The following is a 25,756-nucleotide window of genomic DNA, read 5'->3' as shown; positions in this document are numbered from 1 at the left end:
GGTAACCGCAGTTAAGTTTTAGTGATGTTTTAAAAGGAACGAATGGGCAGCAGCCCATTCTTTGACTATTATGTCCCCTAATAAATAAAAAATCGAAATTTATAATCAATTAGTCCACTACTTTCTTAAAGTTTTTAAATCAATTTTTATGAATTTGTAATAATTTTTTATATTTAATTAAAATTTACTGCACCTGTAATAAATGCATCAATTATAATATACACGGCTTTCTATTTGTCTGTGTTTATTTCTGACGAGCATTTTTAACGAACTGTAAAAATTAAATTAAAATAGGTATATATGAATATATAATAATGTTCATTATCACTTGTATATTAGTCTTTCTATGCACTTGTAGGTAGATAATATGTATTTACAGAAACTTTTTTAATAATTAAAAATCAACAAACTTTTTTGGTATAACAAAACAGCTACATTCGGAATTATTTGGTAGTCTCATTAAAAATGCTTAAATTTACTTGAACAAAAATTATATTTACTCTTATTCTATTGTACTTTTATTACATTAATAAATGAATTCCCAGTAGTCAGTGCGTAGAGGCCGAATCTAAAAAAACACACATGTTAAAATATTACCTTATTCAATCTTAAATAATATAAAAACTAAAATCACATCTATCTCAACATCATATTTCTTATATATTTTAATTTAAATATAAGTAATATTTTTTTAAAAACTAAATGTGTAAAATTTTCTCTTTCTATAAATCGTAATTCCAATTCTCAAGATTACCTTGCAACTTGCACTTGCAAAACCTTGCAACTAAATTAAATTCTGCGGCGTATGCTGTACGCAGGGTTAAACAGTATGCAAATATTGCGACTGTCAGATTAGTTTGTTTTAGTTACTTCATAGTATACTGTCCTATGTATTATTATTATGGGATAAACAGTCGACATCCATATCACATCCATATATATAACTTGTATTACAAAAACGTGCTATTTATTTTATATAATGGGACAAAATTTAAAAGAAATACAAACACGATATTTGTACATATATACGGTGAGAATTAAAAAGACCTTCACGACTAAAGTTGAACGAAGTTTGATTATGTAGCTCTTATCAATGATTATTTAGCTGACCTTTTTCTAGTTTCAATCAAATGTATTTTGATAATAACTGTAATCGGATTTAAATGATAATGTTCGAATATGACTCACTTTTATGTCGTAATCGTTATTTTTTTAATGCAATTGTTTTTAGCTAAACCTAATATCAAACGGATGAAACAATGAAAATAAAATTTCAATTATAAGCAACATAACATATTTTTAGTCTATACAGTCAATTCACTTGTTTCTATCAACCAATTTCAAGAAGAAGTAGGTTCTCAATTCGGTTGTATTATTTTTTGTATTTGTTACCTCATTACTCCGTCAGTTGTAAACGGATTTGGAAAATTCTTTTTTATCTCAAAGGATATACTTACAGTTTGATCCCATAGAAATTTTATCAAAATCAGTTCTGCAGTTCAATTTTTAAAACAACTGGTTTCCTCACAAATAAGGTCAGTATTTTTGTGGGACACAATCTTTAATTATGTCTATAGGCTACAGTGACCGACTACCAAAAAGATGTACTGTATTCTTATTTGTCACTTTCATTGTATAAAAAAGATGTGAATGTTACCTGAAATTCTTAATAAATTTTAATAATTATTTTTACAATCAATAAGGTTTACTCTCATGTGGTCGTACTACTCTGATAATCATTTTGAAATAATTGAAACCGACTTTTTTAAATTGCAGAGCATAATTCTACTCAACTTTGTTGATGTCAATTTCTTCAACTTCAATAAAATAGATCATGAATATTTAAAACCTCATCTATGAATGACACATCATTCACAGATGAGGTTATTACCCCAATCTCACTTTTGAAATTAAATAAATAAAACTTACATCAACTGTAGCTCTATTTTATTTCTTATATACACGTAGATATCTATTAATATAATTTATTTTTTACTTACTTGCTGCAGCTTACTTTGTTACTACAAGCTTTCACTATGCAAGAAACAATGCTCACTTAACTAATTTCTTTATTACATTGGAGCAAGCAAACGAAAACAAACGATCGTTGGCTTACCATTATTGGTTAAATATACAATAGCTTGAAACAGTAAATAGTATGCTTAATTTTATTCCATGTTAATAAGGCCAGGAACTTCCAGTAGTTAAACCATAGATGCCAGAACTAAAAAAAAACATTCACTCGAAATAAATAATATACATATACAACTTTATACGATTTACCACAGGTAATGTATAGTATTTGCCGTGTATTTCCGGCATAGATTGAAATAAATGAATACATTATGTAATTTTAGAATTCCTTGTAATTTATTTCAAAATTTCTTGTCTGTTATCTTAAGTCGTTCGTATTTTATTTTATATATTCTACACACATACGTATCTTCATCGTTTCATCTTCCAACCTACCATTCCACTATATACCTAATTAATTTATTTGATTACAGTCGTAAATATATTTTTATTAATATTTATATCATTAATTATTTGGCTACTCTAGTTATTACCCTAAAATAGGAATCCAAGGTTGAAAATTAAAAACTTACCCTCTCTTAGTGACAATCCCATTGCCCATATTGAAAACTCTACCGGTGCACTGCATATTCTGTGCTTGGTTGATGTCGTCACATAATCTGCCTTGAAAGTGATTGGTACGCACACTGGACGCAAACAGTAATATTGAGCGACTGTGAGAGCACGAACTACTCGAACAACCAGGCTGAGGGTATCTTCCACCATTGGGATAAAAGTCGGCATCTCCAATCGGGGTGAATATACCGAGAAGACCACCGTCAGTGTGGATGACTTCTACGTATTGTCCAGCATTACTATTTAGAGCATTGGAGTTTCCAATCCAGAGTGGACCAGCCGGATCCAAACCTACAAAATATTTTCTTGAAGTTTCCAATCTAGAGCAAGAAAATTGTTTAACCTATAAATTATATTTTTTTTTTTTTTTTTTTTTTATGCCACTTAGAATGGCAAACAAGCTTTTGGCCCACCTGATGGAAAGTGGTAACCAATAGACATAGAGCAAGACATAACAGAGTATGTTTAACCCATGATACCCCCCATGCGTTGCCATCCTGAAATTATATCAAACCGAAACACAGTCATGCCAACACAACTGCTTCACGGTTGAAACACGAATGGGACAGAGGTACCCAAGATATTAAATATATAAATATAAATTAACAATATATAAGTTATATAAATTAACCTACTGATATTAATATAAAAAACAATATATTAATATTTTTATACAAATAATTAATTAACTTGTCACAATGAATTTTTTATAAGAAAATCCTAAAATGTATAGTAATAACATAAGATTTTGTTTCACTAAAAATACTGACATCAGTCGTAGAAAAATCACTTATTTTGATTTAAAAACAAGACCGATTTTGATAAAATTTCTATGAAACTAATTATGAAAAATAATATGAAAAATAATTTCACTCCTTTCAATAAATCGGTTTATAAATGAAGGAGTTGAGAGGTAACAAACATAAAATAAAATCTCTCCCTTGTTTGAAGTCAATTGAATACTAACCAGTAATGCGGGCCGATCGGCCGCCGGCTTGTCGACCAGCACTACCAACGACATGAGCGCCCAAGCTAAATCCAATTAAGTGTACATTATTCCAATTTCCACCAGCAGTGTTGAAGAGCCATTCAATAAAATTGCCTAAATATTGACCAACCCCAGGAACTCCACGAACAGCACTTAAATAATTAGAACTAGCCAATACACGCCAGTCCACTACGATGACATTAACGTCTTGGGTATCAAGAAAAGCAGATGTGATGATAGGATTCTCTCCTGAATTACCATTACTGTTCCATCCGTGGACCATAACCTTTAAAGGTTTCCTACCGTCATAGTTAGAGTTCCAAACAGAGTTAGAATTACCATCTATCAATATTTGAGCATTATTGGGATTTTGTCTGAAAAAAAAAACGTTGAAATTTACTAATTGAAGCGATCTTATATTTACAATACATTAAATTGATAAAAACTATCCATTCAAAACCCCCCTTAAAAAGGTAATTATTGTCTGATATAGATTGTCTATATTACAGTTATCAGATGTTCCAAACAATTTATTTGTTTGTTTTGTTTAATAGCATAATAGTTTTTATACCGAACATATTATATAACTAAACAAACCTGGTATAAAGCCAGTACTGATTGTTGGCTCCATTACGAGAATTCTGCAAAGCCGCATCCATAGGCTCTTCCAGATCTATTAGATGAGGCACGCCCTCGCCATCTGACATCCAGATGTAGCGGCTCTCACCCTCTATGTAGTGGCTGTTATCACCAGGAACCAAAGGAATGGCATTGCCAACACACAAAACACAAAAATTAATATATATTTATTAACAAAAAGAAAATTTAACTATTTTTTTAAATATAACTAAACTAATTTAAACGAAACAATAAATTCCGTTTTAATAGAATAATAAGATTTTATTTAATAATTAAACAATAAAAATATAATTATTAAAATACCAACACGCTATAGACGCGATAAGAATTACAAGAAACTTCATGACTGAAGATAAATGTAATAAATTTTTATATAATAATGTCCCTTACATTTTTAAGAAATTAAATCAAATAAATTTTGATAACAACTATTAATCATGTTTAATCTCTATTAAAATAATATTTATCTTTTTTTAAATAATCTCTTACTAAATTATCAATTGTATAATAATATATAATCACTGACATTTTATTAACATCGCCTCATTCGTAAAAAAACCTGAACAAACAAGCCGTACTTTCAATATTTTTATTTCTATTATTATATATATTGTAGTTCTATATATTATTTTTTATATTATAGTTATAAAGTACTTTCCTTTTAATCCATCTATGCAATTAAGATACTCTACATAACTAAAAACAAGTTAAATGGAATTAAGTATTTTATTAAAAGGGTCACGAAGTTCCAGTAGTCAGGTATATGTACCGATCTGAGAATTTTTTTATAAAATATATGTAAAGCAAAGGTCAACAATAACTAAGCCTCGTAACACACATAAATTGGCAATAATAATGTACATCGACTGTAATTTTAATTTTTATAAATAATATACTTAACGTTTTTCATTAAATATCTTACCCTCTCTTAAGGATGATGGTATTGCCCATATTGAAGACATTGCCGATGCATTGTATATTCAGTGCCTGTCTGAAGTTGTCGCATAGTCTGCCTTTAAAGTGATTAGTAAGCACACTAGAAACGAAAATATCATCCAGTATAAACAAGTGCTGCTCTTTTCGATGAATATAAACAGCAGCAAAAGAGTTGTAACAAATTGGTCGAATTTTATCAGAGTTGGCATGGCATTAGAAAAGACTGCGAAACCTTATGAATTAATTGACATAACTTATAAATTTTACTATGAAGTAATCATGATCGTTCTAAAAGCGTATTGAATTTCTAAAGTTTTTCTAAATTCGTATAACAGTGTAGCTATGTATCTATTTGATAATAATATATCAATGAAACAAAATATCAAACAATAATCTTCAAATATTTCATTACATGTAGGTACGTACGTACGTGGTATACTATGACCACTTAACAAGAAAATGCGATTAGATAAACAGCTTTGGTTGCCTATTTACATAAACTATACTTATAAAAAATAAAAACAAAATAAATAAGAAAAGAAAAACTAGCTTTTATTAAATAAACTAAAAATATTGCGCATCATCATTGATTCCCCTTATCCTCCCCCATAGATTGCCTTAAGAATCGGTCCTGAGCCACCAATATCCACTGAATTCCTGCAATGTATTTGTGGTCATGGCTCCATCTAGTTCAGGGAAACAAAGCTAAAACATTATAATTTTTTAGCCTTGTTTCTCGATTTGTCCCCAATTTTTTCACCGTTTTGCGCATTTATGATGCCAATTTTCATAATTCTTTGCACAATTATTAGGTTTTACTCTCAAATGATTAAATTGGAATGACTAAAGCCGTCGTAGTTCACTGCGGAGCAAAAAAGTGCGTATTACCATACCATATCAGCCATTAATTGTCCACTACTGAATATAGTCCTCCCCCATAATTTGAAAAAGGGAGTTTGCCAGTAGTTGCTACGGTTGGCAAGCGGGTTGGCAACAGCAGTAAGGCCTTTGGTGATTTTTTTTTATTGTTAGAGCCAAACGAGCAGACGGTCTACCTGATGGAAAGTGGCTACCGTCGTCCATGAACACTGACAACAGGACAGGAATTGCTTGTGTGTTGCCGGCCTTTTAAATGATTGTAGGCACATTTTTTGAAATTTCCCATATTATAAAAGGAAAATTGAAGACGGGAGCTCATTCTACAACCCAGATGTACGAGGTAAAAATGAGCAAGAGGTATAGATAATAGTACTATGCCATTTGACCCAAAAATTAGGGTGAACTGCAGCTCTTTAGCAAGAGATTTAATGGTAAAAGGATAATATTTTAAGAGGAACGATGCCTATCCCACGACCATAAGCACCCTTAGTCGCTTTTTACAACCCCCACGGGAAAAGAAGGAATGGCCTATTCTATGCCGGAACCTACACGGCGAACTACTTACCTATTATCTTACTAAATGAATAGCATAATTTTTTTTTCCAAAAGGAAGTATTGATTAAAAATATTTTCATCAAGTAACAATATACAATTAAACACAATTACGATTCATCAACGAATATTTATTTTATTAAAAAGGCCACGAACTTCCTGTGGTCAGACCATAAATGCCGGAGCTGAAAACAAATATTTAAGTCTTTTTATTTTCAAGTATCTGGATAATATTGTAATGAGATAATCTCCGTAGTATAATGCTCCACAGTAACAACAGAGTGCTCTGTATAAGATTCAATTATCAGTTGAGCAATATTTATAAAATATTATATTTTTTCTGAATTGTGTCGCACTCATTATATTATGGACTACCATTTTACCCGCTACTTCGTACGCGTGGATTTCTTATGTAGAAAAACAAATGAAATAGGTCTTATTTAGATGGCGTATCAAGATTAAGAAAAATACACCAGATTTCATGTTAGACTTTCAGAAACACAACTATGAAAACTGCATCCAATTTGATGCAGTAGTCCTTGCATAATACTGGAACAAACAGATAGACAGACAAAATTTCTAAAAATTATTGTTTTGGCTCTTGTAAAGACTCCTCATACCAATTTCTCTTAAAGATCTCCCATGTACAATTTTATTATATTAGTAAGATATATTACTTTCCTTAGAAATTTCGGAAAATGCTTTCTTAGTCTAAATCTCATAAGAAGACTATCTCATGAGATCATCCACATTTTTATTTACAATATTAATAAAAATAATATGGAAAACATTAATCTAAAGTCATTGTATACTCTCACCCTCGCTTAGTCACGATGCCGTTGCCCATATTCAAAATACTGCCGCTGCACTGCACATCCTGTGCCTGGTTGAAGTTTTCACATAACCTGCCTTGGAAGTGATTCGTGCGCACACTGGATGCAAAGAATTCGGGCGCACGAGCATGAGAGCACGCGCTACTCGAGCAACCAGGCTGAGGGTTTCTTCCGCCATTGGGATAAAAGTCAGCGTCCGCGATAGGAATTAATATACCTTGTAGGCCACCATCAGTATGAATGGCCTCAACGTATTGTCCAGAATTACTGTTTAAAGCATTGGGATTTCCAATCCAGAGTGGACCGGCAGGATCCAAACCTTAAAAAAAATGTTTTATTGTATTCTAAGTATATTAGGATATTAGAAGTATATATCTAAGTATATTTCAATATTATTAAAAGAAGGCATCGTCGAATATAATAAATACACGGTAATTTGGTAAAACATATTCAACAAGAATTTCTAAATAACATTTCAATATCAGATCTAATATACCCTGAATTATTACAAAAACAATCGCATTTTTAAAGTTAGAAACAAAACAACCTTGATATTTTTAATCATAGCATATCTTTTTCTTATAAAGCTTATATAATCATAAAACATAATCAAAACAATAGATAGCAATTAAAAAAATATATTCCTATCTTTATGCTCGATATTTATTAATGTCTGTGCGGAAATTTAGTTTTCTTCTATATATAATTTTCATTCTCAATATATAATCTATCTATACTTATAATAAATCTGTAGAGAGGTCAATTCTGTATATATTATCAATCTATATATATTATCAAAATAATATATAAAAAATGCAATCAGTAAAATTTTTGTCTGTCTGTCTGTATGTTCGTTATAGAAACAAAAACTATTCGACGGATTTTAACGAAACTTGGTACAATTATTCTTCATATCCCTGGGCAGGCTATAGTATACTTTTCATCACGCTACGATCAATAGGAGCAGAACAATAAAGAAAATGTTGGGAAAACAGTAGAAGTTACTCCATTTTTAAGCTTCCGTCGTGTGTACCTTAATGGTCACTTTTTAAAATGTAAAAATGTCCAACTGTGCGAAGCCGGGACGGGCCGCTAGTAAATAATAAAATTACCATTTAATATCCCATTATGTTTCTAGAACAAAATAAGTTAATGTAAACTAACCAGTAACTCGAGCCGGTCGTCCCCCAGTCTGTCTGCCCGCATTACCAACGACATGAGCGCCCAAACTATATCCGATTAAATGCACATTGTTCCAATCACCACCAGCCGTGTTGATGAGCCATTCAATAAAATCGCCTAGGAATCGTCCAACCCCAGGAACACCACTAACAGCAAGTACATAATTCAAACTAGCAACAGTACGCCAGTCCAATACAATGACGTTCACATCTTGGACTGCAAGGAATGCCGACGCAGTAAGAGAATTCACTCCTGAATTTCCACTGCCGTTCCATCCATGGACAACAACTTTTAAAGGTCTGCTACCGTCATAGTTAGAGTTCCAAACGGAGTTAGCATTGCCATCTACCAAAATTTGAGCATTATTTGGGTTTTGTCTGAAAAATAAAACACCACAATTTATTATATCTGTTTCAAAATCCATTGAATTATTAACCTTGTGTATATTAATAACTTTGAAATCCTTAAAACCCTGTGTGTAACAGCTATTTGTATTTTTTTGTAAACTTCAAACAAAACAAGATGAATTGAGACACTTCAGAATTAAATTAGTGTGAGCAACTATGAATCAACACAAGGTTAGTCGTAATGAGTATCATCATCACCCCAGCAATTAATTGTCCACTGCTAAATCGCTATAAGTCGCCTCAAGTTAAATGATATTAACAAATCGTTGCAATCCTACATTTTTCTAAAACTATCAACTACATATAGTCAGGACTCAGGTCTGATGATGGAGTCCCCGTCACTTTAGACTTCTTTTATTTTTTAACATCAAATAAAGAGCTTACCTAGCTTCAAGTTAGTGCATGTGGTTCGTTAACGTAATTTCTATAAATACTAAGATGATACGAAGTCGATATTTTTACAAATATATGTATAAATACGCACATTTACATAACTTTATTTAAATAACAAACCTGGTATAAAGCCAATATTGATTATCGGCTCCATTTCGGGAATTCAGCAAAGACTTATCCACTTGCTCTTCCAGGTCTACCAGTTGCGGCACGCCCTCCTCATCCTGCATCCAGATGTAGCGACTCTCACCCTTTACGTAGTGACTATTATCACCGGGAACCAGAGGAATAGCATTGCCAGCACACACTTAAAACACCAAAATTATATTAATTTATACGAGTACATTTTTTAATAAAAAGTGAGTCTAAAATTAAATTAATTCAATAAAAATTTTTAATACAATAACATACAATTTCAACTGAATTATTTATTACAAAATAATCTTCAATAAATAATAAATACTAATATTAAATAAAGAGTCTAAATTAAATAGAAGCAATAAATAAATAATGAAAAATAAAAATAAATTGACTAATGTAAGGTTATAATTTAATACGAGTATAATTAATCAAATACTAACACGCTATACACGCTATGAGAGCTACAAGGAACTTCATGACTGAACTTGACCGTGGATTTGATTACGTATATGATTTTTATCCATTTTTATATATCCTTCTTATAGTTGTCAATCTAATACTTTCTGATAATAATTTTTAATCAAACTTTATCTCTTTTGTAATTATGTTAATCTATCTGATTAATGAATTTGCAAATTGAAAATATGCTAATAGTCACTTGTACGCAAATTTACACAAAAAGTAATTTATAAATTTCTTCAAGTTTCTTTCGATCGATCTTAAATGGCTGGATAATTTTGAATGAAATTTTGTACATAGATCTATACTACGTCCGCTCATTGACATATAAAATATAAGTAATTAAATAGTAGGTACATATATAATATATCGATCATAAACTATCAAAAATATACATAAATAATAATAAAAAAAAATTCAAATCAATCGATTTATCTCAATAATATCTTTTTTTTTTTACAAAAAACAGCAAATTGAGAAATGATTTCTACATTTTTTAAACTTGGTTATTGGTTCTCTGTCTTTCTATTTTGTGCTTAATCCATCCTTGCCCTTCCTGTACAAGTAGATTTCAGACAAGTAGAAATCGACATGGTTATGAAAATAATCACTAGTGATTTTATAATCCCTTATTTTGAACAATAATTGTAACTTAAATATGCTTAATATTGATAAATCTTAGCTTTTGAAGGGATTTTTTGTATTCAATTTAGAATGGCAAATAATGAAAACTAATGAAATGTTGTGCTGGAGAAGGATGAAGAAAATTAGCTGGAGGGATCGAATTAGCAATGAGCAGGTCCTGCTTAGGGTTAAGGAAAAAAGACAAATTATTAGAACTATTGAGGACAGAAGGGGAAAAAATGTTGGGACACTTGATACGACACGACGAACTTATAACATTATAATAGAAGGTAAGATAGAAGGAAGGAGGGGGAGAGGGAGACCGAGACATAGTTACATCAGGCAGATCAAAGAAGAAATTGGTGTCGTGTCGTATCAAGAGGTGAAGAGACTCGCTGAAAATCGTAGTGAGTGGCAAGAGCTCCACCGACAAGAGCGCAGCTCTTAAATAGATAAATAGATAGAATGAAAAGTGGTAATCATCGCTTATAGTCGTAAACAGTACCAGTAATATCACATAATATATTGGAATATTCATGATATTCTTTATGCGTTGCCATTTCTATTTTTGTTCTACCTCAAGAACTGCTCTAGTTAGAAACATTGTTTTATTTTTTCTATAATATTCACGTATAACCTTATAAACTGTATTCAGGCTTCTAGAATTTCAGACTTTGCGCTTCACAAACTTATCGAAAATAAAGGATGACTGGTATTAAATTAAATATAAAAGTTAAATTAAATGTTAAAGTGTTATAGAATATACAAATAAAACTCTTTCACATAATATTCCCTCTGGACTACTATAAGCAAAGAAAATAAAAATCTTTTTTAATTATTTTATATTTAAAACGTTGAGTAAAACTATTCCAAATTTTAAATCAATAGCATTTGTTATTGCTGAGATATATATACGCTGCTATATACGCTGTTATACTTGGATAGTCAAATTCGCACCTTAACGGTACCTATGTACCATTTACCAGAGAGAGACTTTGTACAAAAGTCGTTTGCCTAGGCACTTCTATCCCATTCGTATTTCTATCGTGAAGCAGTTATATATGTATGGCTGTGTTTCAGTTTGAAAGGTGGGATATGGCAGTGAATTTACAGGGTACAAGGAAATACACTTAAGTGTTCTTAGAAATGGCAACGCATGAGGAGTATCATGGGCGAAACAGTATACTCTGTTACGGCCAAGGTACTGCTCATGTCTATAGCGGCGGTTACCACTTTCCATCAGGTGGGCCGTCAGCTTGTTTGCCATTCTAAGTAGCATAAAAAAATTTAGGTATGAATCCTAAAATACGATATATGTAATTGAAAAACTCTTCTTTGTATGTCGCTAAGAAATCGTCCCATAGGCAAGCCTTATTCTTGTAATATTTATTGTCTACTACTGCTTGATTGTAAATATTTAGTCGCCTAATTTTAATAATCACAACCGTTTTATCGGGTTTAATTTTTGTGATTATATTATTATCATACTTATATTAATATAATATTCCTGGAGTTTTTGGATCTTCTACATTTGCAGTTTAATAAGAATAAACGCTGTAATTATGGAATTAAAAGAATCGTAATCATCGTAAGTACTAAAAAGTTCATTTTGATCCGCATAAAAGCGATTTCAATCAATCATGAATACACATATCAATATAACAAGGGCTTAATAACTTTGATAGACACCTTATAATTATTATAAACATAATTATAGCTTTTTCTTTTGTCACGAAATTACATCAAAAATCTGTTAAATAATTTTGTAATCCTAATTATTTTTGTAATCGATCAGCTTTTCTCCCATGTTGATCTCATAATAATTTGGTGATGGCTGAAACAGGCATTTGTCTTTGCAAAATACATTATTCAATAACTAAGATTATTAAATTGTAAAACACATAGGCGTAGCATAAATTACTCTAAACGCATATGTAATATCTTCTTTTTTATGGGTGTATGTGTGTGTTTACGATTAGATTAGTAGATTTTTTACGGTAAAAAGTATCAAAGGTTATTAGAATAAAACAAAAATAAACATATTTATATTAATAATTTAATATTAGAAAGGCCATGAACTTCCAGTTGACAGACCGAAGAGACCGGATCTGAAAATAATATAATAATTACAGAAAATATATAAAAAAAAATAAGACCCAGAACTATTACGAACAGTTAGAACTAGAAATGAATATTGCAAGAATCTATATTATTACGAGTATTTGTAGCAATATTATGGGAAGAAAGTGGAAGTATAGAAAGCTTAGATTGTTTGTAAAACCTAAACATTTCAATAAACAAAAATAATATTTATTTAGTATAATTGTTTGTCGATTATCGAATAATGTACGTACTAGATTTATTCACAGCAACAACTGAAGATTACAAAACTGACTAAATATGTATATCTAATTTCTTCAGGAAAATAATTAATTTAGCATTGTCGTATATAAGAAAAGATGTCTAATATTTTTGTTCCACTTATATATGAAGAATTTTACAAACATTCGAACTTAAGTAAATACTAAAAATAAATTAGAGTAGAATTCTTACCCTCTTTTAGAGACAACACCATTGCCCATATTTAAAACACCACCGCTACATTGCACATTTTCTGCCTGGTTGATGTTGGCACATAATCTCCCTTGGAAGTGATTAGTACGCACACTAGACGCAAACAGTTCCGGTGCACGGCTGTGAGAACAGGTACTAATCCAGCAACCAGGCTGAGGGTTCCTTCCACCGTTGGGGTAGAAGTCAGCGTCTGCTAAAGGCGTGAATATACCGAGAAGACCACCATCAGTATGAATGGCTTCCACGTACTGCCCCGCGTTTCTGTTCAAAGCGTTTGGGTTTCCATTCCAGGAGGGGCCAGCTGGATCCAAACCTAACAAAAAAGAAAGATATAAATTGTGTATAGTAGTGCTTTACAAATATATTCATTATTCTGTTTTCATTCTCAACTCATTAAAAATAAAGATAAAATGCTAAAAAGCATATTATTATATCTTTATTACTGAAATAGTTTCTCTCGATAGAAGAACATAAGAGTGTTAAGAAAATCATAATGAATTATATTTTTCTTCTACTTTGGTATTGATCGGACCTTGGTACATAATTTGAAAGAAAATAACGAAATGTATAAAAGAAACTAACCAGTAACACGAGCCGGTCGCCCACTAGCCTGTCGGCCAGCGTTTCCTACTACGTGAGCGCCTAAGCTGAATCCAACGAAATGCACGTTGTTCCAATTTCCACCAGCTGTGTTAATAAGCCATACGAGGAAGTTTCCTAGAAATTGGCCTACTTCAGGTACACCGTTAACAGCAGTCAAATAATTTGAATTAGCCAGAGCACGCCAGTCTACCACAATCACATTAGCATCTTGCACAGCAAGAAACGCAGATGTGATAAGAGGATTCATAGCTGAATTTCCATCACCATTCCATCCATGGACAACAACTTTTAAAGGTCTGCTACTGACATAGTTGGAGTTCCAAATAGAGTTAGCATTACCGTGTACCAAAATTTGAGCATTGTTAGGATTTTGCCTAAAAAAATATAATATTTCATTAAAAAATAAATTTTTAACAGAAATATTTTTAATGAAAACATATCTATGTTCACGTTAAGACACTTCTGATATAAGCAACAAAAAGTAAATGTGAAAACACTTTTACATATATCTCTTACTTCATCTACTTTCATACCTCGTTATATTTTTTTATTATAGTTTAATTATAAACCTTAAAATTATATTCTAATTTATTATTGTGATAAAAAACGAACCTGGTATATAACCAATACTGATTGTTTGCTCCATTACGAGAGCTTAGTATAGCCTCGTCGACAGGCTCTTCCAGGTCTACTAGATGCGGCACGCCCTCTCCATCTGGCATCCAGATGTAGCGGCTCTCACCTTCTACATAGTGGCTGTTATCACCGGGAACCGAGGGAATGGCATTGCTGGCACACACTTGAAACAAACATTTTATTTAATTAACATTTTAAGATTAATTTCATAAAAATTAATACACAAATTAAAAACAAATAAATTAGACACCAACATGCCATGGAGGCTACAAGAACTATGAGAACTTTCATGATTGAAGTTGACGGTCGAATTAATTATGTAGTTATAAACGAACTATTTATATCCACCATTGCTGAAGTATATCTAACATACATTGATAATCAATTAAATGACATTATTAATCCCTTGTAATGATAAATTAATGTAGTAGGGAGATATCTTGTAAAATATTAACATTAAATTTAAGGTTTTATTGTCAACCCAAAACGACTGTCAGGTGGGAGATTTTTATAAAATTAAAATGGAATAGCAACTTTGTCCACACTACCAAAGTACCAATGAGAAATTTTAGATGAAAATGATGTCAGATCAGTTGAAAAATCCTGACAAACCTAGAATTAATCTAAATAATCATATCATTTAGGGGGACCACATGGGGGTTAACCTGATAGGACACGCTGCTATCAATATACCTGTTAAACCCCACTACAAACAATATCTTTTACCTTAGATAAGGGGCTAGCGGTCCCATTGATAATGTAAATTATGAAACATATTATAACGCTGTATAGAATCTTTTTATAGATTAAAAAGAAAACAGTATTTATGTCTGCATTAGTATATACTAGCAAATTTGCAGTGAATAAGTGAAGATGAAGCCAGGTCAGATAATTTGTCAAAATGTATTTACCCAGTAATTGACCGTGATGGTTTTTAGGGGGCACCGCATGAAACTGGATTGACATGCTATTGTGTTAACAATAAAAACGCTATTCCACGTTACCAACAATTCTTGCCCACCGGGACAGTATTAAGTCTGCCTCATTGCTCAAAGAATCAACGAAAAAAAAAATTTTAAGTGTCATTCACGTACAAATAAACACAGTAAAATATTGCAAATTAATAGATACTAATGGCTGAGGACCGTTCCTCAAATAAATATATAGATAGATAGACTCTTTATTGTTTCCTCCAAAAGTAAACTTATTATATATATTACATTGAGAAAATAATGGGTGGCCTTATCGCTAAAAGCGATTTTTTCCAGACAACCTTTTGGATGAAGAAAAGTATAAACAGTTTTGTATAAAACTATAAACAGTTTCACTAGGCACGTAACTGTTCGTTTTTATAATACATATAGTCCTTAACTTTTGTTTTAAAATTAGGAAGGTATTATATATTTTGTATAGAGGTTGGTAGATTATTCCATAATCGAACAGCTTGCACAGTAAACCATTTCTCATAAGGGATTAAAAAGAATATTGTAAAGCAGTGAAAGAATGTAAATATTTCGGCGAGAACGAATGGGAAGCCACACGAGCTTAGTAAGAAACAGGTAAATATGATCATATTTTCTAAAACCGAAAAGAAACCTGATAGAAACATTTTGAAAACGCTCAACTAATAAATAAATAATACTATATAGATCACGTATCCTGATCATCTAAACCTTTACATGATAACTAAATTAGTATTTTTCATCAGATTAATATAGCTATCTCGTACTTATTTTTTGAGTTAATCGGATAATCGGTATCCGTAAATAAACTTATCGGAATATTTGCTTCTTTTTGCCGGATTAACTGCTTTTTGTAATCTAGGATGTGCCCATTCCAATCCCGAAAAAGAAATACCAATTAGTTATTTATTTTTGGGATAATATTTAAATTGCATTCACTTATTTTAGTAACAGTCTCAGATCTTATTTACCCTTATACTACTTATCTCAAACAAAATATATTACGCCCATCATAACAGGCATCCTGCCACTCGTATCAAATGGCGAAGATAGGATATCCAAATCTAACAAAAAAGCTCACCTAATTGGTGAGCAATAACGTTTATTCCTTAGTAAAACTTATTTAAATAACTAAATATACAATAAAATCGATATTCTTTATCGTCTACTACATTTTTCTTGTCAATCAATATTTTTATTTTACATACGATTTATTATAATATACACATAATTAGCTGAATTAATTTGGAGGTTGTCTTGTTAAAACATAATTTAGTAATCCCAGTACTTGACCAGTGAATAACCAGGAAATATATAATATCTAGAACAATCCATAATACGAACATACTTTTATCACTTTCATTACGAAATATGATCACCTCATCCTCACGCCACAATTGATTATATCTCTTGTCGGATTAAAAATAATATTATATGTATTTCTAACTAGCTTTTTGCCCGCTACTTCGTACGCCTGCATTTCAGAAAAAGGAAAACTAATGAAGTGAACCACTTCTAGGTGGCGTATCAAGGTAAAACATACACCAACTTTTAAGTAAGACCTTCAGAAATACTACTGTGAAAACTACATTCAATTTAGTAATTTTTACGTAATGCTGGAACAAACATATAGACAAACAGAATCACAAAATTTCTTTAAAATATTGTTTTGTCATTTATTGCTGTTATTAAGACCCCGCATACTAATCATTCTTAAATATCTCCTATGAACAGACATCGTCCAGTAACAATTTTATTATATTAGTAAGATAAGATTTCATCAAATAATATCCGCGAATGCAGAATTTATAAAAGCAATAATATATCAATTTGTTACTATGTCAAAGAATTGAACTGATTTTCATACATTTCTATTTTATGTATCATTATGAAACTTGTCAATTGTGTATAGATCTGGGTTATTGTACTTTTTTAAATAACATGACAAGTGACAATACCATCTCAAGCGAAGACACTGCTTTAGCGATTACGTCGATAAATTTGTACGAAAATCTGCTATTTTTAAACGATTAATAAGGGACGCAGATAAAATTAAATTTCAATACAAATTATCAATATAAACTATCTTGAAATCCTCTAGACATTAAGGATACTATAACAATATGTAATGCCGACCTTGACCTATCTGCTACTCCTGGGCGTCTTTAAATGCACCTGTAAACGACGAAAAATAGCCAGAGGAGATGCATAGTCCAAAATACCAACGTCGAATTTAATACGACGATATGGTAGATCCATCACGTAACATAGGATCTAATGGCGAAAAGTGTATCACTATTAACCTAAACTGTATTCAAGATTGATACTATTGAGATACGCTCTGATCGTTAATAGTTTTCAGGATACATAGCCAGATATGGACTTATTCAATTTGTCTTTAAAGAATACTCGAATAGTATCAATAATATAACAGTCTAATGCATGTCACTGCATTCAAAGATACTGAAACCCCAATATAGTGAAAACAAAGAGAAAAAATATATATTTATTTTCTGTAAAATTATATACAAGACAAAGAAATCAAATGATGGACCAAAAATATCGTATATTCAATATATGTATATTTTATTATAACATTTAATGTCCATTCCCATATAACTTTTTCTAAACGATACTTCGGAATAGCAAGTTTGAATTTGTATCTAGTGTAAAGATTTTTGAGATCCCTAGTTTTAAGAAACAGTTGAAGATTCTTGCGTATATTTTCAAAACGTTTGCGTATATGTATTGTGAAGATATGGTGAGAATATTTGCTTCTTTAAATTTCTCACACATTTTTAATACAAATATGCTGTGGATGTCGGCTGCTTTATCCCATAATAATATTCCATAAGACAGTATACTATGAAAAAAAAAAAACTAAAATAATCTAATTTGGCAGTCTCAATATTAGTATACTGTTTATCCCTACATACGGCATACGCCGCAAATTATATTCTGCAATTCTATTACTTGCATGGTTTTGAATGTGAGGACCCCACTGAGTTTCATTATCAAAGGTGATTCCAAGAAAGACAGTGGGCTCTATAAAACCAAGGGTTCGTTATTTAAATTTAAAATAGAATTATGACATTTAGAAAGATAAAAATTTATGCATTTTGTTTTTTAACTTCTGATTAAAGGTATTATTATCTATGACAACGTAAAGCCAAAAAACTACGATATATAAGATTTTACTCAATGCGGGAAGAATGGAAATAGTCCTATTGTTTACTGGATCACTTCATTTTATTGATACTATCATCAAGTGAACCATATGCTCATTTTCCACCAAATGTAAATATAAATTTAAAAACTTACATTTTGATCAACGATTCATCACAAAAATTGCTCTATTCTACAAATACTGTAGCTAGATTTCATTTTGTTTGTATTCCCATAAATCTTATATAATTAACATATCCTGTCAGGTCGATCACTGCAGTTTAAACACGATTGTAGTTAATTCCTAGTGATACCCCATTAGAAAGAAAAACAGAAAGAAAATTAGCGTAAACTAATTTCGTAGACAGGTTGGTTACTTTCTTATTCATATCCATTTAAAAATACTTACAGCCATTTCCAAAACCATAAAACTGTTTAACAAATCTCAAGAATAATAACAAATATCATGGACGACAAAGTATACAGTGTCATGTCCATGATATTGTTCATGTCTATAAGCAGTGGTTACAACTTTCCATCAGGTAAGCCGTTAGTTTGTTTTCCATTTTATGTTACGTAAAAATCTGTACTTCGACTATTTTTAATCTATTCAAGATATAATATTCCCTCTATAGTCTGGCCTCACATAAAATGTAGTTATGTTCTATAAATACATTTGAAAGAAAATAATAATCAGTTTAAAATGTTTAAATATGTTTTAATAATAATAATCTTATAATTTATTTAATCTATACTTATTATAAATATACATTTTTATTAGACACATCAAAATTTTTAAATAATGCTGGACGCAATGCTATTTAACCTCTGGCAAAAGGCGCGGTAGGATTTGTAAGGAAGTTGTAAACGCCGGATACACTGAAACAAAAATTTATATAATAAACAAATATACATATGATGTATGTATATATACCTCTATGTTACATAGCGGCATATAAATATACATCATATCCTTAATGACCTGCGCGGACGAATAAGAGAGCAGACAGAGACATTTTTTGTTTGTGGGAAAAATTTATTTTATATGTCGTTTGCCTCAGCTTTAAGGTCCAACGAAAGTCAATCTTCGGCCTATAATTTAAACTACTTATACATAACAAATTCTTGAAAATATACAATAAAAATTAAAAAAACTATTATTTTATTTATTTATTCAATTAAATATATATATATATGTATATATATAATACTTATATTACCTACATTATACATAATATATTTTACATATATTGAATACTAATTTGCTTGGGGTAGATCTAAATTCAAAGAGTAAAGCATTGCAATGTTCGATTTCTAAAACATCGGAGACAACGGTTACTAATATATCTGTAAAATTTAAATTTAGACTTAAGGTATTCGAAGAATTTGGATCGTATTTGATATTTTATGGTTTGGGTATAAAGCAGACGAACTTTTCTACGTTATCTAATGGGTAACCATTTAAGCTGAGAACGGTGGAATGAAATATATTCGTATTTACGCAACCCATAAATGAAGCGAACAAAATTATCTATAATTATCATCATCGTCATATTAGCCCTTTACTGTCTACTGCTGGGCATAAACCTCCTACTGGAGGGATTTTGCCAGTAGTTGCCACGCTTGACAGGTGGATTGGAAACCGCAGTCAGGCTTTAGAGATGTATTAAGAGGAACGCTGCTACTCATCCCTCGCCTTCCCTTAGTTGGCCCTTAGACACCCACGGGAAAGGAAGGGGTGGCCTATTCTATATCGGGACCACACGGCCAAAATTATCTATATTGAAATATAATAATGATATAGCGAGTTTCTTTGAAATGTCAGTATTGATAGAAAATGAAAATAGGCATACTGCAATGATAGGTTGATTCGGGCAAGAGGATATAACATCGATAGAAAGGATAAAATAAATATAAAATTAATGGAAGGATTTAGCTATACAGAAACAAATTATAATGAATATAATTTTGACTTTTATTGTCAACTACGATTAATATAATAAAGAAAATCTTAATCATCATCACCATTAACTCATAGCAGTCTATTACTTGTTACAACAGTGTACTACTGTACACTACACTACACTACAGCTTTCCACATTAAGTATTTTTCTGCAATAGTTTATCAATATCATCATCATAACAGCCGTTAACTATCCACTGCTGTATATAGTTCTCCTCCAAAAGGGGGGTTTTCCAGTAAACGCCGCTTAATAGGCGGGTTGGTAACTGCAATTAGGCTTTGGTAATGTTTTAAGAGGGACGCTACTGCCTCGTCCATTAAGTTCCTTTAGTCGCCTTTTACAGTGCCTACGAGAAAAAGAGAGTGGTCCATTCTATGCAGTGACCACATGGAAAATACGACAATATTTTATGCAATCACTATATTCAAATCTATTCAGCCCAATTGAACTTTGTTACAAATGAATGAATGACTAACAAATGTTAATAAAAAAAAACAACAAAGTCATATTTATGATCTTAGTAAATTATCATACCATGAATACTTACCCCGCTTTATCTCTTCTTCCACCAAAAATGGCGTTTCTCTCGCCCTCACAAGACGAAGCGACAGCGCTTTCGTAATCTTCGCAAGCTGTGCCAACGAACTCGTTACCGTTAGACACTTCACTTGTGATTGACTCAGCGTAAAAGACGTAAGAGAGTTGATGGGAGCAAGATAGATCGCTACCGCAACCGGCCTGGTGAGCACCACCGTTGGGGTAGAAGTCGATGTCACCTAACGGCAAGTCATAACCGTAGTTGCCGGACGTTGTGTGCAGAACCTCAACAACTTCGGCGTCATCAGGATTCAGAATATCGGGGTGATGAGACCAGCCAAAGAAGGACGGATCCAAAGCTGAAAATGGAAAAGAGCAAAACGTGTTTACATAATATAAACAGGATTAGCCGAAATTTAGTGGTAAAAGTTGAAAGTTTACAGTGAAGTGGAACTTATGATGCTATTCTTATTTTTTTTATAACATTGAGGTGACAAACAAGCCTACGGCCCACCTGATGAAGATGAAGCGGTATGAACGTCTGTAATACTAGGGGTATTACGCGCGCGTTACCGACCCTGAAGAAATCTCTTTACTCTCCTTTGTAGAACCCCATGTTGTAGTAGTTTCTTGGGAAAACCTCGGCAGGGAGCTCATTCCATAACCTGTGTGTTCGTGGGAGAAAACATCTCTGAAACCGCGTTGTACGCGACCATTTAGGCTGTAGGGTATGAGGGTGAACTCCCTGTCGATGGCGAGCCGTACGATGGTAAAAAGTAATCTGGGCATCATATTGAACAATTCCTCTGAGCACAATCCATTGTACAAGCGGTAGAACACGCAGAATGAAGTAAAACCTCTCCTAAGACTAAAGGGTTCGATACCGCTTGTAAGCCTTATTAGAAGAGTAACGAATCTCACCTGTAATATGGGGTACAGGCCCGTTAATTTTTCTTGCAGCTATACCCGCTACATGAGCACCAAGGCCCACGCCAATAATACGCAAAAGTGCAGTATTGAATCCCAAATCCTGGATCAAGATGTTCACGAAGGATGCCACTACCGCACCACACTGAGGAGCGTTGCCAAGGCCTTGGGTATACAATTGAGCGCCAGCACTCCAATCGACCGCGATAATGTTTTCATCACTAGTATTCAAGTGAGCTATAACACACAATTCAAAAGATGTGATAAAAATTTATTTCTTTATGTACTATATTTACTCTGTAAAATTAGATGAAATTAAAAAACTAATATGAAATTTTCATTAGCTGTTCATTGTATACCAGCGATCCGGCCCGACTTCATACGGATAGATAGAATTTTTAAAAATAATATACCTAGCCCAGCTATAAGTTCTGTTAAAAATGAAAACGCATTTTTTATGAAGTAATGTAATATTACTAAAATTTATACCTACATATTTATTAAAGTCTCAGCAAAAAATAAAAAAATATTCTATTCGAACCACCTTTGGCTTTTATATAGGCCTGTAATCTGTCTCCATAGCAAATTTCACCACTGCTTGCTTCAAAGATTTTTTAAGAGATTTTCAAAGATTTCTTTGTTTTTCTAAAAGGTCTATGTTAAATGAGGACCAGTCTTCAACTCTTATATAGTCCGGAACATTGGCTTCATGCCAAGCATGGGTAGTTCATGCTTTGTGACCAGGTGCAAAGTCCTGCTAGAAAGTCCACGGTATTTTTTTTAAAAGTGTATTGCTGAGAAGTTTCACAATACGATTCAAGACTGTATTATGATACACTTTGGATGAAGTTTTCACTCCTTTTTCACAAAAATGTAGTTTTGTGACTTCTTCACAAAACACACCCCACCAAACCATTACTAACGCAAGATGATGACTACGTTATACCTTTCCGACCACTTGAATAGCTTCTTTAGAACTGTGAGTGTATACTTTATCATTTTGCGTATTCTAATGTTCTTCAATCGTGAAACTTTTTTTATGGGTAAAAAGGATATTTCTGTGCCTTTCTACTTGCGTATCGCGACAGAAGGCGATTTGATCAATCCACACTCTTTAATTGTAAAAATTAGTTTGGGGCATGTCCTGTATATCGACGATAAGCATCGAGCTTCAGATCATGTTTTATAATACGCGACAAAGTCCTAGCGGGAATCTTTATTTCTCACAATAAGATTTTTTGTGTCCTAATGGGGTTTCGACGAATTCTGGCTTTAACAGCATTAATAGCCTTTGTAGTTCTAACAGCACGCGGCCGCCCCGATCTTTTCTGGTCTTCGACAGAGGAAGTGTTGTTGTATCTATTGGTAGTACGATATACGAACATACGGCTGATACCAAGCTTTTCAAGTGTCTGGAATATGACCGACGGCTTCATAGACACTTTGTGCAAGGCGATCACTGCAATCCTATTTTTGTTTAACACCCCATTCCATATTTTAATTTGATAATGATGAAATGAACACGAAAAAATAAGTGAAATAGCGCAAAATCAAAAGAAGTTTTTAAAATAATTAACGTGCTCCAAATCCAAAATATTTACAAAATTGACAAAAAGATAAATTTTTATGTAACAGTATTTATGGCCAGGCTAGTTATTATTTTAATGTTATGATTTTTAATGATGAAATTAATGTCCACTTCTGGTATTTTTTAATGTTTCTGATATTAATAAAAATTTTACATAACAATCACTTATTTAAATTTTTAAATACATAATCCTTACTAATATCACAAATGTGAAAGTGAGTTTGTTTGTTACCACTCAGCGCCTTAACAGTTTAATCGATCACTATAAAATTTGATATACACGTATATCAAATTTTATAGTGATACTATAAAATTATATGAGATGGACGAAGTCACGGGTAAAAGCCACTTTATTATATTAAAAAAAATTACCTGAAACAACGAATGCATTAAAATTTACCGCCGAATTTTCTACATAGTTATGTATAGTAATAACGACTGGTTTATTTATGTCGATATCAGATGTCATAATTGAATTTATGTTGGGCAACAACGGCTGGCTTACTGTAGGATTAGACCTGAAAATAAATTTAATTTTAAAACATAAATAAATATATTTTATAGTATAGAGAATATCAAATCCAGTTGGGAATGAGCCTGATAGAAAGACCTCAATTACTTCATGATATTAATATCACAGAATAAATAGTAAATTCTAAGACAAATTTGTTGTCGAAAATATAAAACTGCTCCCACTTAGAATTTAATAAAGGTAATCTTGTCACTATCAAATTTCTTAAACCAAACACAACATTTATACTCACTATATGACATAAAATAGGTAAAATGATGGTATGTAATGGATGGTAATCAGGTGCCAATATCTATATGAACTTTATTACTCTACCCTTACTAGTTATTTAAATCCTTCAAACTAAAATTGTATGTATTTTAGCGCATATTACTCCTCTATAGCCACTATCATTTACTGCTACCATTGCCATCTATTACTTTAGTTACTTAAACAAACTATGTCCCACCCTCACCAGCTATCTAAATACATAAAACTAAAATATAATGGTCACGTTATTACTTTATGACCGAAATAGTACATATGTTCAAAATATTATCGAAACTGTGGCTGTGTTTCGGTTTGAAGGGTGGGATATGGCGTGAATTTACAGGGTACAGAGGAATAACACCTGAGTCCTCAGAAACGGCAAAGCATGGGGGGTATCATGGGCGAAACAGTATACTCTGTTATGTCCATGGTACCGCTCATGTCTATAGGCGACGGTTACCACTTTCCATCAGGTGAGATGTCAGCTTGTTTGCCATTCTAAGTTGTATAAAAAAAAAAAGAACCGTTATCCGCAATTAGATGTATTTGCCTCCAACTTACGGGAGTTTCGTCGAATGACCACAAGGTGATTGTGTACAGAAATTTAGAAATTAAATTTATTTATATGTATTATTTCTTTCTTATATATGTTATTGTACTGATGATTTCCTGGGTGAGCGTATTGGAAGACTGTAAACCTCATCCGGTAGATGTAATGTAAAATTTTTACAATTTTAACGATATACCACCTAACTTCACTGTGAATAAAGAAATATTAATATTGCCATAATTCACATGTTTTATGTTTGTTTAATACAAATTTAAGAGTTTAAAAAATATACTAATAAACAATCTCTGAATTGTGTAGCATGATATTTTACTAACCTGCTGAAGAAATGAAAAACGACATCTGTGGGTGACAAACTGAAGCCAAAGGCTGAAATTAGAATTATTTTATGTTAAATTGTGAAATCTATGAAAGTATTACAAACATTAAAAAGGTTTGAAGTTTAATTGTTATATACAACTCATAGTACATATTTTCAAAATTTATTTATATATATTTCATAAACAGATTGCCTAAGTTAAACAGATTTGAATTAAATTCAGTACACAAGTAACTCATATCCTAATTATTTTTTTATAACTCACATCAACTAAACCACTTTTCTAAAATAACATTTAACACAAACCTGCAGTTGCGACACAAACAATAACAGATAATTTCAACAGAGCGCGCATGTTGACGATTAAAATAAAATAACTATCAATTCCAACTTTACGAATTTTATATAAAATCGATTTATCATTTATTACTTCCTTCTAAGTACGTTTAA

At 31.8% G+C, this 25,756-nt stretch overlaps 4 protein-coding genes and 1 long non-coding RNA gene across 6 annotated transcripts; 1 reads left to right on the top strand and 4 right to left on the bottom strand.

The window, feature by feature from the left end:
* Positions 1-474: 474 nt before the first annotated feature.
* On the bottom strand, positions 475-4,704 carry LOC113518092 (pancreatic triacylglycerol lipase-like). 2 transcript variants are annotated; one of them, XR_008252614.1, is made up of 6 exons: positions 4,585-4,704; positions 4,235-4,422; positions 3,617-4,011; positions 2,607-2,940; positions 2,117-2,224; positions 475-568 (listed from the first exon to the last, which is right to left on the bottom strand). XR_008252614.1 is itself a non-coding variant. In XM_052892905.1 (5 exons), exons 1-5 carry the CDS (start codon positions 4,618-4,620, stop codon positions 2,179-2,181), a joined length of 999 nt encoding a protein of 332 aa, XP_052748865.1. In that variant the 5' UTR covers positions 4,621-4,704; the 3' UTR covers positions 1,933-2,178. The 2 variants fall into 2 exon arrangements, 1 of the variants encoding a protein (XP_052748865.1); XM_052892905.1 differs by lacking the exon at positions 475-568 and having other exon boundaries at positions 1,933-2,224.
* A 136-nt stretch (positions 4,705-4,840) lies between these two features.
* On the top strand, positions 4,841-9,877 carry LOC128200216 (uncharacterized). The gene is made up of 2 exons (XR_008252615.1): positions 4,841-5,035; positions 9,653-9,877. It is a non-coding gene; the product is annotated as an uncharacterized LOC128200216 (long non-coding RNA).
* LOC113518091 (pancreatic lipase-related protein 2-like) lies at positions 6,754-10,117 on the bottom strand. The gene is made up of 5 exons (XM_026902855.3): positions 10,040-10,117; positions 9,579-9,765; positions 8,641-9,035; positions 7,462-7,795; positions 6,754-6,828 (listed from the first exon to the last, which is right to left on the bottom strand). The coding sequence occupies exons 1-5, from the start codon at positions 10,074-10,076 to the stop codon at positions 6,783-6,785; spliced, it is 999 nt and encodes a 332-aa protein (XP_026758656.2). The 5' UTR covers positions 10,077-10,117; the 3' UTR covers positions 6,754-6,782.
* A 2,601-nt stretch (positions 10,118-12,718) lies between these two features.
* On the bottom strand, positions 12,719-14,876 carry LOC113518126 (pancreatic triacylglycerol lipase-like). Its single transcript, XM_026902899.3, has 5 exons — positions 14,750-14,876; positions 14,472-14,658; positions 13,839-14,233; positions 13,236-13,569; positions 12,719-12,790 (listed from the first exon to the last, which is right to left on the bottom strand). Exons 1-5 carry the CDS (start codon positions 14,784-14,786, stop codon positions 12,745-12,747), a joined length of 999 nt encoding a protein of 332 aa, XP_026758700.2. The 5' UTR covers positions 14,787-14,876; the 3' UTR covers positions 12,719-12,744.
* Positions 14,877-19,319: 4,443 nt separating this feature from the next.
* On the bottom strand, positions 19,320-25,756 carry LOC113518128 (pancreatic triacylglycerol lipase-like). Its single transcript, XM_026902900.3, has 6 exons — positions 25,613-25,756; positions 25,305-25,356; positions 24,011-24,156; positions 22,045-22,287; positions 21,134-21,482; positions 19,320-19,501 (listed from the first exon to the last, which is right to left on the bottom strand). Exons 1-6 carry the CDS (start codon positions 25,659-25,661, stop codon positions 19,444-19,446), a joined length of 897 nt encoding a protein of 298 aa, XP_026758701.1. The 5' UTR covers positions 25,662-25,756; the 3' UTR covers positions 19,320-19,443.

Source organism: Galleria mellonella, unplaced genomic scaffold (genome assembly GCF_026898425.1).
Source record: "Galleria mellonella isolate WM207_F2 unplaced genomic scaffold, CSIRO_AGI_GalMel_v1 utg171, whole genome shotgun sequence".
Taxonomy (NCBI): domain Eukaryota; kingdom Metazoa; phylum Arthropoda; class Insecta; order Lepidoptera; family Pyralidae; genus Galleria; species Galleria mellonella.
This window is presented reverse-complemented; position numbering and strand designations above follow the sequence as displayed.

What these genes read in the sequence shown, in the direction of transcription:
- LOC113518092 (XM_052892905.1), bottom strand. Translation starts at nt 4,620, where the DNA reads ATGAAGTTTCTTGTAATTCTTATCGCGTCTATAGCG. An exon ending in CAGTACTGGCTTTATACCAG is followed by an intron (nt 4,012 to 4,234) that starts GTTTGTTTAGTT and finishes TTTTTTTTTCAG; the next exon opens with ACAAAATCCCAATAATGCTC. An exon ending in CCGATCGGCCCGCATTACTG is followed by an intron (nt 2,941 to 3,616) that starts GTTAGTATTCAA and finishes AATATTTTGTAG; the next exon opens with GTTTGGATCCGGCTGGTCCA.
- LOC113518091 (XM_026902855.3), bottom strand. Translation starts at nt 10,076, where the DNA reads ATGAAGTTCCTTGTAGCTCTCATAGCGTGTATAGCGT. An exon ending in CAATATTGGCTTTATACCAG is followed by an intron (nt 9,036 to 9,578) that starts GTTTGTTATTTA and finishes TTTATTTTTCAG; the next exon opens with ACAAAACCCAAATAATGCTC. An exon ending in ACGACCGGCTCGAGTTACTG is followed by an intron (nt 7,796 to 8,640) that starts GTTAGTTTACAT and finishes ATTTTTTTTAAG; the next exon opens with GTTTGGATCCTGCCGGTCCA.
- LOC113518126 (XM_026902899.3), bottom strand. Translation starts at nt 14,786, where the DNA reads ATGAAAGTTCTCATAGTTCTTGTAGCCTCCATGGCAT. An exon ending in TCTTGTAGCCTCCATGGCAT is followed by an intron (nt 14,659 to 14,749) that starts GTTGGTGTCTAA and finishes GTTTGTTTCAAG; the next exon opens with TGTGTGCCAGCAATGCCATT. An exon ending in CAGTATTGGTTATATACCAG is followed by an intron (nt 14,234 to 14,471) that starts GTTCGTTTTTTA and finishes ATATTTTTTTAG; the next exon opens with GCAAAATCCTAACAATGCTC.
- LOC113518128 (XM_026902900.3), bottom strand. Translation starts at nt 25,661, where the DNA reads ATGCGCGCTCTGTTGAAATTATCTGTTATTGTTTGTGTCGCAACTGCA. An exon ending in TGTTTGTGTCGCAACTGCAG is followed by an intron (nt 25,357 to 25,612) that starts GTTTGTGTTAAA and finishes TTCTAATTTCAG; the next exon opens with CCTTTGGCTTCAGTTTGTCA. An exon ending in TAATGCATTCGTTGTTTCAG is followed by an intron (nt 22,288 to 24,010) that starts GTAATTTTTTTT and finishes TGTGTGTTATAG; the next exon opens with CTCACTTGAATACTAGTGAT.